At 43.6% G+C, this 12,267-nt stretch overlaps 1 protein-coding gene across 1 annotated transcript in view; it reads right to left on the reverse strand.

Annotated features, from left to right (window-relative positions):
• FBXL2 (F-box and leucine rich repeat protein 2) overlaps positions 1-12,267 on the reverse strand; it is a 403,194-nt gene that overhangs the window by 356,076 nt on the left and 34,851 nt on the right. The window contains exon 2 of the mRNA XM_069214254.1: positions 9,561-9,619. Coding sequence (XP_069070355.1) covers positions 9,561-9,619 — 59 coding nt within the window. The remainder of the gene's footprint in view (positions 1-9,560; positions 9,620-12,267) is intronic.

Genomic DNA, 12,267 nt, shown 5'->3' on the forward strand with positions numbered 1-12,267 from the left:
GTTGGTGCAGTGTGTGGGGTGGAGTGGAGAGAGGGTGAGGGGGTGTGATGGCAAGCAGGTATGGGGGGGCGATAAGTGGTAAATGTTGACTGACCAGTGTCCAGTCCTCAGGCTACTCCAGCGAGTCCCTCAGGATGCAGTAGTGCCAAGACTTGCTCCTCCCATGCTGTGAGCTGTGGGGGAGGAGGTGGGGGTCCACTGCCAGTCCTCTGTATGGCGAGCTAGTGGCGGTCATTCCACCTCTTTCTGATGTCGTCCCTTGTTCTTGGGTGCTGTCCCACGGTGTTCACCCTGTCCACGATTCTCTGCCATAGCTCCATCCTCCAAGCTGGATATCTGCTGCACTTGTGCTCCAAACAGCCGTGGCTCTACTCTGACTATTTCCTCTACCATGACCCTTAACTCCTCATCAGTGAAAAGGGGGTGCCTTTGTGGGGACATGGGTGTTGTGTGGTGTGTGTTGGTTAGAGTGTGTTGAGTAATGTGGTGGGGTGTGTGATGTGTGAGGGATGTATGGGTGTAAGTGGTGTGTGTGTCTAGTTGTCTGTGTGCTGTTCGTGTCAATCTCCTGGCAGTTATTGTTGTTTGTAAAGGGGTTGTGGGTAATGAGGGTGTTTGTTTTATAGTGCTGCGGGTGGGTGTGGTGTGTGTATGAATGTCAGGTGTGTGTTTTTAGTACTGGCCAATGTAGTGTTGTTTTGTATGTGGGTGTCCATTCTGAGGTATGTACCGCCAATTGTTTACTGCCATTGAATGTTCGCCATGGTGATTCGTGGGTCAGAATGTGGTGGGCATTGTTCTGTTGGCGTAACGGTATGGGTGTTGGTACTGCAACTTTAGCACTGACCTTTGGGCTGGAGGATTTGTGTATGTGGCTGTATTCTGTCGGATTGGTGTGTGTCTGTGTCATAATATGGCGAACGGATATTCGCCACAGCGGCGATATGTTGGCAGAACATGATGGTGATATCCTTGAGTATTAACCTCTTCTTAATGGATGAAATGAAGACTTTCAGCACCAAATGGATGGCCCCCAGCTCCAGAAATTTGATATGGAGCTGGGCCTGTGCCAAAGACCAGAGTCAACTGATCAACACCTGTCTCAGATGGCCATCCAACCCAGAAGAAGAGCATCGGTCATCATGGTCAGCTCTGGATGCTCTGGATGGGGGTCTCTCACTGACCCAATTGTGGTCCAATAACCACCAATGCATATCTTTTGCAGTCTCCTACTAAATCTGAGCATGGTCAGACAGGTCCCCTTGATGTTTAGCCCACTGAGACTTCAGATCTCACTGCAGAGCCTGCATATGTCTCCTAAACGCTTGACCAGTAGGATGCAAGAGGCATCAAGCCCAGTAGCCTCAGAGTTGACCTCAATGAAATCCAGAACTGGGGCCGGATGGTGGCGTTGTGCAACCAGGCGGCTGACAAGGAGGCCAGAGAAAGTTTTGGCCCATGCCCCCAACAAAGTATCCTTGTTAAAAGGCAAGAGGGGCTCCGTAGATGCTTCACCCAGTGGAAGGACCTCTGTAAGAGCATTATTTTTTTACCTCCACAGTGTTGGAGCTCCAGGTCAAGGACTTTGGTTGCCCTACTCATTACCATGGCGTAAGTAACACTTTCCTCAGTAGCAAGACCAGGGGGTGGCAGACCTAGCGGAACAAGGGCTTCTACGGTGGCCAAGCTCAGCCTCGGTCAAGGTTGAAGCAGCACTGACTCAGCATCAGAGAGGACAATTGAGGCCTCGTCTTCCAGCACTGATGCAGTCTGCATCAGCATTGATCACCAGGAACCTGCATTGACAGTGGAGCAGGAATCAAAATTGGAGGCAGCCAATAGGGTCCAGCTGGTGCAGAGGATGAACCCACCATTGGTAATCCAGCGGGAAAAAACTTTCAACTCAATAGGGCCCTCAGGCGTGACAGAGGGAGTCTGCAAGAATCCAAAGAGTCAGGCCATGGCCTTGCAGAATTCCTTTGTTTAGGAGTAGCGGGAAGCCCAGGAAACTCATGCTATGCCAGAACAAGTTGTGGTATCAGCTCTGAAGCTGAATGACTTCAGAAGCAAGGTCAAGATCAATAGCGCCCCCACATCTTCTCAGGAGAGTATAATTGGCAGGAAGGTGCAGAGTCATGCCTTGATTTTTTATGTGTTTTCTTTGACTTGCCTGAAGACTTTGATCAAAAAGAAGAATGACACCTGTGATTTCATGATCTCAAACTGGACCAGGACCGAATTTTCAACTTGGATCAGTCTCACAGCGGAGTCTTCCGGTGCCTGGCGATGTAAAGTTCGAACTTGAGGTCTTGTTTGGCCTTCAGGTTCATCTTCCGTCGCACAGTCACTGCAGGCCACAGAGTAGTGGCTTGACCCCAGCACCATAGGTAAATCTGATGAGGATCTGTCACAGACACTAGTTCAAGACAGTCATTGCAGGGCCAAAAACCTGTCTTTTTGGGAGGTAACAAGTCCCTTGCACTCTGTTTTTTTTAGTTAAGTGTCTAAAAGAGACATGAGGTAGCTTCAGATCTGCGTCTGGTGGCCTAGAAAGAAAGAAGCACACAGAAGTGGCATCCATATAAGCTTCAAACGAATTTTCAGAAGCAGAACAATGTCACCTACGGACATGCAGAGATACTGCTGAATAATTTCCTGACCCAGATTGAAGCCTTGAAAATATTCAAAAGAGGAGGAATTTGTTGCTATAGGTTTCTGTAAGAATTAGAGAAACAAAGTATGGTCAGAAATATGGGCACTAGTACTAGAGTCAGGCTGAGGTGTAATACTGGGGCTTTGTGGTCCCTCAAGAGGAGTAGGTGCAAACACAAAAGCCATACCCAAAGTACTCACGTCTGCATGATCAAGCTGAGCCCAGTTCATTTAAGAGACAACAGCATGCACAGGAATGGATGAACAGATTGTCTATTGCTTTGGCATTCAGAAGCTGGGGAGCACAAGGAATGGAATGGTCAGACTAGTACTAGTATCTGGGGAAGAAAGCATAGGGACAGGCGAGAAGAAAACCAACCACTGATACGCTTTTTCTCCCTCTTTTGACCATGGAAACAGCAACTACTTGGAGAGCAGTAATGCAATTCTTTTGTCATCAAAAAGTGGCGTTCAGAAGCAGTATGAATCCACTCTATAGTACTATAGTGAGAAAGGGAAAAAAATTATACAAGCAACAGGAAAAGTAACTGACAAAACCAAGCATACAGCTCAGATATTCAAATGTATAGGACTTAACTGCACAATATGAAGTCAGTCAACAGGAAAAAGGAGAAAATTGCAAAAATGACTGAAAACATTCAAACTAGGAGGCAGGCAGCAAAGGAACAATAAGGAGCCAAGTTCAAAGTATAAGGGGGGAGTCAAGGAAAAGGATAAAAATGTATAAGTACTAACCTAAAAAACGAGGATATAATGTTTAGCAAGTGTCTACAGCCAGGCCCTTTTGGGACTGCTGTGTTTTGTTGCTGCTGTGATGGCACAAGTAAGGATGTGCAGCTTTGATGTGAAGGAAACCATAGTGTCCAGTGCTCAGTGTGAATAGCCTTGTATCCTGTTTTCAGGTACATAGTAGGTGCTGGAGGCATGTTATGTGTGTAACGGAGTACGGTCAGCGCTAAATAAACACACTGCACACACTTGATTCTGTTAGTTACTGCCTTCGCGCCAATCCTCCGGCAACTTTATTTCCTCGGTCCTTATGTCAGGACCCAACCACACCAACCCCAACGCACGGGGTGTACTTTTTCCTCGTGTGGTAGCTGACGCCGAAACACCCCTGTCAACATTGATCACATGGTGTCAACACAACATTCCTCCTTAACTTAAAACAAAATGAACAAAACGCAAAAACGGAACCTAGTTATCAAAACACATGCATTGTCATAACTTCCCCAACCATGGAAACCGAACACAGTTATTATCATGGGACTGTTAGGAACCCTATCAGGAGTTCACAGTTATTACCATACATAGTCCTTGAGCTTTATAGTGGCAGAAGGCCGGGGACGTAAATGATATCGGCCCATTCCTTTTCGACATGCTGCAACTGTTGTCGAACCCGTAGGGAAAACATCTGGATTCGCTCCACGAGCATCGGAGTCATGATCCCGATTAGGAATTGCCCCCAGCACATCCAGTGCTTCCGTGGAGGATCTCTCAGGACGAGGTAAGGATTTATCATTTACAGGAAAAGGCAGTTCCCCTTCCTCCTCATTACTGACACCACCCTCTGACATTCCAGGTGACCCCTGATCTAGCCCATTTGGATAGTACAGCTTAAACCAGGAAACATTTCTCGTTACCTCTGTTCACCGTCACCAATGTCCCCTTTACTCGGACAACAGTCCACAGAATGGGCTCAAACGATAGTCTGAATTTCCCTCCCGGATTTCGATTCTTCATCAGCACCAATTCTCCTACTTGTAGATCTCGGATGCGAGCTCGTCTCTTCTGAGACATTCAATCATTCTGTGTTTTGCGATGGTGTAGCCGGGTAGCCACTTGATCTTAGAGCGCAGTGGGAACGCTCACGTGAGGAATCGTGTCTCTTACTTCTCTGGGCATACAAACCACACTAGGAGCCACTCCCGTCGTGCAGTGTGGCGTCAGATGGTATTCCCTTAGAAATTCAAAAATAGCACACTCCATGTTCCTACCCTGGGCCACGGCGATCCTCAGTACTTTGTTTAATGTCCGCATAAAATGTTCCACTTCCCCGTTAGCTTGGGGCCACCGGGGAGTGATTTTTCTGTGATGAATGGCATGCAAAGCTAGGTAGGAGGCAAAATCATGACTTGAAAAAAGGGGACCATTATCTGTCCTCAATTCATGCAGGATCCTGTGGGTAGCCATTATCTTCTCCAAACAGGGTATCACTCTCTGTGTGATGGTGGATTCCAGAATTTCCACCTCAGGGTATTTTGAAAAGTCATCGATGACAACTAGCATAGGTCGTCGATCAGGCAGGCTGCCTAGGTCTGCACTGGCCCTTAGCCACGGAGTGGAGGGAATTGGTTCTGTGATGATGGGGGGGGAGGTTCCGTTGGACTCAGGTTTTGATACACCTGACAGTGCTGTATGGTCTGTTCCACAGGGCATCGAGATCAGGAAACCATACCTTACTCCGCAACCTCGCTTTTGTCTTTACCATCCCCTGATGGGCGGCATGTGCTAGGTCAATTGACTTTTGTCTCAAACTCTCAGGAATCACCAGACGACTGCCCCGCATTAGGCAATCCTCGGAGGAAACTGCCAGTTCATGTTGAACACAAAACAGGGATTGCAGTGTTGCACTGGCTTCAGTCGTTCTGAGAGACAGATTCTATTTCAACAGATGCCATCTACCATCACTAACACTCAACATTTCCAGTTGCAAAGCCTCATCCGTCCTGGTGGCCTCTTGTATCTCTTTTAGTGACATCGGCCGTGGCCTGGATCTTTCCACCACCAGCGTCACGTATTCCTCAACTGTTTCCACCACATCGTCTTCCCACGCCTTGGCTGGTCTGGCATGTCTTGAGAGGTAATCAGCTGGGTTTTGTGTACTCAGTCTGTACACCACCGAAAGTTGGTATCCCTGCAGCAGGAGAATCCATTTTTCTATTCGGTGTGGAGGCTGAGACCCCGTTTTGCTGAATAAAGGTATCAGTGGCTTGTGGTCCGTGGATACCACGAAAGGATGGCCATATTTGTACAGATGAAAATGACGGTATCCCCAGTGTACAGCCAACTCTTCTTTTTCAATGTGGGAATAGCATCTCTCCGACATTGTTAATGCTCTGCTAGCATACGCCACCGGTGCCCATTCGCCATGATGTTCCTTTTGTGACAGGACAGCCCCCAACCCCACAGGACTTGCATCTACGGACAGCTCTGTGCCTTTTGCAGGGTCAAAATAAACCAACGTGGTGTCTGCCGAAAGTGCTTGCTTGGTTGCTTGAAATGCGGTCTCTTGTGTCGAACTCCATTCCCACGGGGTGTGGGTTTTGGTGAGATCTCTCAAAGGCGCCGTGAGTGAGGTCAGATTCGGAATAAATCTTCTGCAGTACATTACCATACCTAGGAAGCTGCAGACTCCTGTGACAGATGTAGGTGCAGGTGCTGATTTTATGTCCGCCACTTTCTCGGGATCAGGCCGAACTCCTTTTTCTGAAAACTGATACCCAAAGAATGCAATGTCTTGCCTCAAGAATTCACATTTTTGTCTATGTAGCGTTAGCCCGTTTTGGTGTAGCCTGTGGAACACAGCACGAAGTCTCTTTAAATGCACTTCAACCGTGGGAACATGCACGAGGATGTCATCGCTCACATTGATGACACCCTCCAGACCAGCCAGCACCCCTCGTATGGTGTCTTGAAATACTTCTGCGGCGCTGGAGATCCTGAAACTCAACCACTGGTACCTTCTTAGCCCCACGTGGGTGGAGAACATCGTTATGGCTCTGGATTCCGGTGCCAACATCAGCTGATGGTAACCTGCACGAAGGTCCATTTTCGAAAACCACCTTGATCCACTGACTTCAGCCACAATATCATCCACTGTGGGGGTGAGATGACGTTCCCTCCGGATGGCCACATTTGGTAGCCTCATATCAACACAGATATGCACTTCGCCAGGTTGTTTTGGTGTGCACGTAACCACAATCGGTGACACCCATGGTGTTGGTCCTTCCACTTTCTCGATGATGTCAGCCTCTTCTAGCTTTCTTAGCTCCGCTTCCACCTGGGGTCGAAGGTGAAATGCTATGCGCCTGTGTTTGAGGGCCACTGGTTCAATAGTTTTGTCAATGTGTAGTTTTATCTGATGATTTTTCAGACACCTGATCCCTTTGAACAGATCCGCATACTCTTCTTCCAGGCACTCCAACGCCCCAAGATGTATGCTGAACGCAAACACTACCAATTTTAGTTCTTCCAATGTACGGCAACTGAGTAGCATTCCGGTGCCTATTTTTGTCACATATATTTTTGCCTGGGTGGTTATGTCATCATGTGTGACGTCTGTTGTGAATACCCCGGCCAGTGGAATGGGCGTGGTAGATACAAATGCAAACACTTGTACTGATGTATGACGCAGTTGGGGGCGATTTGGTAGTTGGCTGAATGCAGATTGAGCCAGTATGTTTATTGAGGCCCCCGTGTCTATGAGTGCAGTCACCTGATGACCTGCTACCCGTATCTTACACTTGGGTATTTTCTTCTTAATCCGACTGTCTGGTTCAGTTGCATGAATAATGTATACCGTTCCTTCTGGCTCATCATCATCATCCATGTCTGTGGTGCCTTCTTGTTGTTGAACTGTTTTCGCAGCGTGCATTGTTTTGGGTTTATCTCCCTTGGGCCCTGCTGTGGAATGGCTTACCTTGGCGAAATGATTGAGCTTCCTACAGTTAGTGCATTGTTTTCCTAGCGCTGGACATTTGCCTTGGTGTGGGTAGGGCCCTCCACACATGTAGCAGGAGCGACTCGTGTTAGTGGACTTCAGTTTGTCTTTTTTTTTTGCTGTAGCCGCAGATGTGATGGCATTTACTGGTTCTACCTTGATGGACTGTGCGAGTGCCGATTCCATATGTGCCATCCGTACGTTGGACAACTCCTTTGATCGACCCATAGTCAACATATCTGCGGTCCGTTGCGCACCCTTGTCGCCAATTTGTTATGTGTGTATCGGAGTACAGTCAGCGCTAAATAAACACACCGCACACACTTGATTCTGTTAGTTACTGCCTTCGCGCCAATCCTCCGGCAACTTTATTTCCTCGGTCCTGACATCAGGACCCAACCACACCAACCTCAACGCACGGGGTGTACTTTTCCCTTGTGTGGTAGCGGACGCCGAAACACCCCTGTCAACATTGATCACATGGTGTCAACATAACAGAGGCAAAAGAGCCTGCTCAAGGGATCCTTCTCCTTTCCTCGCGACCAGACAAGGGCCTTCCAAGTATGGTGTGGAATGCAGAAAGGACAGCCGAAGAAGCACTGCATGCACCAACAGGAAGGCAGGAGCGAGGTGGAGACTTGAAGGGCTGTTACACTGGGAGTAGATTTCAGAAATAAAACTAAATATTTTGGCAGGAAGTAAACTCGTTTCTATTTGATAGCATTCAGTAGTTAGAAAATCTCATTTAAAAAAAATTATATTTAAATTAAAGGTTAAAATTACTAAATAAAAAAAGCATGATTTAGATATTTTAAAAATCATTTTAGACAATTATTAAAAAGACCTGAAGGTTGTTTAACAGTCTTAAGCCAGTCAGAATGTATATTTCATCTTGATTATACTACCTAAGTGCACTTTGAACATTTTGCAACACTTGTTATGTTTTTAAAGGTTTGAAAGTCTTTTGAACAATGTATAACAAATGTCTACAAATTTTCCGTATTATTTGTTTTAACCCTTCTACCAATTACATTTTGTTTACCTATTTTTCGTTTGCGATATAACATCCTAAACGTGTTAGAAAATTTATATATCTAGTTTAAAAGACAAATACAATTGAACACGTACTATATTTTACCGGTTTGGACACTTTACAGTTCAATCATGCTTTTCCAAAAATAGTTAATTATTTTTGCCCAAAAAAGGTAACGTTTTAAAATATCCAATTTTTTACAGTATAATTAGGACATTTTCTGAAAACATATAAACACATTATGCATTTGAACAGATAACAACAAATCCAATTTTAGCACACCCTTTTCAATATTTTAGGATTTAAATGTGCGATTCAAATGTTTTATTACTCTTAAAATAGTGTTAAGCCAATTCAAAAACATCAAACAATTTGCTAAATTAGCGAACTACCTATGATGTTAAAAAATATAAACATTTTAGTTTAAAAAAAATGTAATTTTTTTTTTTTTTAAACGTTTTGTCTAAAAATGTTAAAAAAAATAGGATACTCAAGTTTTTAAAATAATTGTTAACTTTATAAAATACATCCTAAAAAAATATGTGAAATTATTTAACCGAAAAGGCAACTTTTTAAATCTTAGAAAATATGCATTTTCTAATTATTGCTGTATGGTTGAGCTATAATGTTGAATGCCATTTTTTCATGATTGTGTGCCACTTTTTGTTTTCCAAGGGTCTGTTTCCCCTTGGTAAATCGCAGATGCACTGGTTCCACACTTTTATTGACTTCACTGCACAGTACTCAACTTTGCTGGACCAGCAACCCATCTGACAGATTTGTATGCGGCAAGCCTGTCTAGGCTCAGTTCACTGTTCTTCAAAACTAATAATAATAATAATAATAATAATAATAATATGTCATGGAAAATGCAAACAATGTAACTCATACAAAATACACAGCCTATTGCATATCATACAAAATAAGGCACTTGAAGCTGTTCTATAGTTTCTTGATGACCCAATGCCTGAAATTGTGCAAATCTTTAAATTTCCTTCTTGCATTTCCTGTAGATTGGAGTATTGGCCCCTCTTTCCAAAAAGTAAATGTAAGTTAGGGCCATTAATAATACATATAAATTGACAAGCTAAAATAAACACTGTAAATTGGGTCTAAATTATGAAGAGTTACCTCAGAAGCAGTTCTTTTGGTAATTTTTTGTTAATGAGATCTTCATCGTTCAAAAAGACCTACAAAGAAAAACATGTTACATAATTAATGAAACACAGATCAAAAATATCGATGGGACTATGGGAGAGGGAGATGAACAGCCATAGCTATTTTGTAGACCCTACTTAGTCCCCAAATCTTTTTCTTTCACATTATCATTTTCAATAAACACAAAAACATAACACACAACAGAATAGACAACTAAAGTATTATAAGTCTTCATTGCCCTCTCTAGGCTTAGCTTATTAAATGTAGATGTAGGTTGCTGGTTTTAAAAAAACAATCATTGAATGAATGACATGTAGATTTACGTGAAATTGGCACCCTGGTATTGACATCCAAAATAACTATCACATACAAACCATGTAGCTATGCAGCTGTGTTCTGGTTTGAATATTTAGGTTTTTGTGAAGTGGCCTTGGCAGCATGTTAGCAAACTTTAACTTAAATAAATAAATGTTTTGTCTACATAAAAAAAAAAAACTCAACACTGTTGTTCAAATAAAACAAACCCAATAATACAGCTTGTATTATTCTAGAATTGTGAGTTGGGTACAAAACCAAGTCCACCTTATATCTGTAATGGAAAGGGGCTGTTGTTAAAGTGAATGCATGGTCACAGGTATCCTTAAAGTGTGGCTGTGGTCAGTTTTTGCAAGGATCAGGAAGTTGGTGTTTTCGTGTACACAGTGATTAAAAACTGACAATGGGTTTCAGCCCATAAACTCTGCAACAGTTCAATGAAAGTCAAAGATTTTCTCTTCTCTGCTAATCCAGATTCCACACTACTGAGAATCTTGTCCTCACGTAACTTTAAAATCTGGATCAGAGGAGTATGAACATTTGGCTACATGTACATATCTTGCAGAAGTGGTTGCATCACAACTTGATACAATGAAACCAGGAGAGGGTCAATTTTTTTTAGGATTAACAGCTTTACTGCTGATTACTGCTTACACTTTCAAGGGCTAGACAAAATGGGCATAATCAAGCAAGTTGAATATTCACATGCACATGCAGCCATATCTCAAAACCTAAACACAAGAGTACAGTGCACTAACAGGAAATACACCTTCAGTCATTCCACGCTCATCCAAGGCCAGGTGCACTTCAACTCTAGCAAATCTACCTGTTGAGTTGACTCAAGCAACATCTGCAACCTGCTATCAAGAAATGCAGAGAACTTGTTGAACTGCTTATAAAAGAACAGCAAGCCAAAAAGCCAAGAGAGCAATGAATTCAAAAGCTGATGTGCCATGGACATCACATTAAAAAAAATTCAATGATGCAAACAGCTCGAGAAGAGGCACACCAACAGATCTGACAATGAGCTCTGCAGCCCCACCAAGCTGCCTTCTAATACTTGTCCAGACATTCAGGTAGCCTCATTTCCCTTAGAGGACTCCCAGCAGTGAGAACCCTCTACAAAGGAGTAATGAGCAAGAGACTATACCCACAAAGGCCAAGAAAACAAGACTGGTGGCAAGAAGCAAGGTCCATAATTCAACCACAGAGAAAATGCCCGTCCTTGCAAAGGCAATAGAGCCCTGTGTGAAGCTTCTTCACCATTCAAGGCACAGGTAGAGAGAACTGTGAAAAACCCAGTGGCACCTCACTTTCAAGTGATTCCATGATCTGCCAAAACACAGCAGCACACTTGCCCAGCTCAAGATCAAATATGTACAAATGAATTTCCACTGACCAGAGACATTTAACAGAAGGAGCTAAATGATGCACCTCAGACGTTAACCAAAAGTACCCAGTGGCATGGGAGAGTGGAAGATGTTGCTTACATGCTCACAAAGGGACAAATTGCTGCAAATCCCATGGCCAACATGAACCAACAATGTAGATCAGGTCAGATTCAAATTTATTAATGTTAATGCCCTTGAGACATACATTTCAAACAAATAAAATAATTTAATTTAAACCCCTGCATCTCCACCCCCATTACTTCTGCAACAAGATATGGCATAAATAACCTACTTTTAATACATAAAAAATGTTCTCCTGAAGCACCCCAGCTCTAAAATAACTAACATACACTCTTGATCAAACCTCTTACATCGCTGATCCAAACATATTTTTAAAACTGTTGCCAGGGCACATGCAACATCCACAAATTTCATGTTCAATAAAAGTGCAAGTGCCTCATTAGGATTTATATCATATCTTATAAACAATGGCTTTAAAATCAAGCGGCGAATCCTATTAAAATGATGACAATCAATCACCGGATGAACATTCAAATTTTGGTCCCGCAAACCACATGTACAATTATTCTCTACAACTATGAGGACTGCACATCTTTCAGCCTTTATATATCAGATATTCAAAGCTAGCCAGACTTTAACAGGACTAAGCATAGCTGGGCCCCAGGAAAAGTTGATATGTACTGAAATGCCCTCTTGTTTTTCCCAAGATTCTACCATATACTGAGCAGAGGGTCTATCCCCTACATATTCCTTATCAGCCAATCTGGAATCTCTTCTACCGACCATTTTTAGTTCAGCCTTCGAAAGATGAGAGGCCTCTGTTATCTTAAATTCCTAAATTTTTAGGGCTCCCACAATAGCTGCTAACCTTCTTCTGACCTGCAACGCCCACTCCTTCCTATCTCAGCAGCACATACAGCCAATATCTTCTTTGTCCTTTCAAGAACCAAAGT

This window comes from Pleurodeles waltl, chromosome 2_1, assembly GCF_031143425.1.
Source record: "Pleurodeles waltl isolate 20211129_DDA chromosome 2_1, aPleWal1.hap1.20221129, whole genome shotgun sequence".
Taxonomy (NCBI): domain Eukaryota; kingdom Metazoa; phylum Chordata; class Amphibia; order Caudata; family Salamandridae; genus Pleurodeles; species Pleurodeles waltl.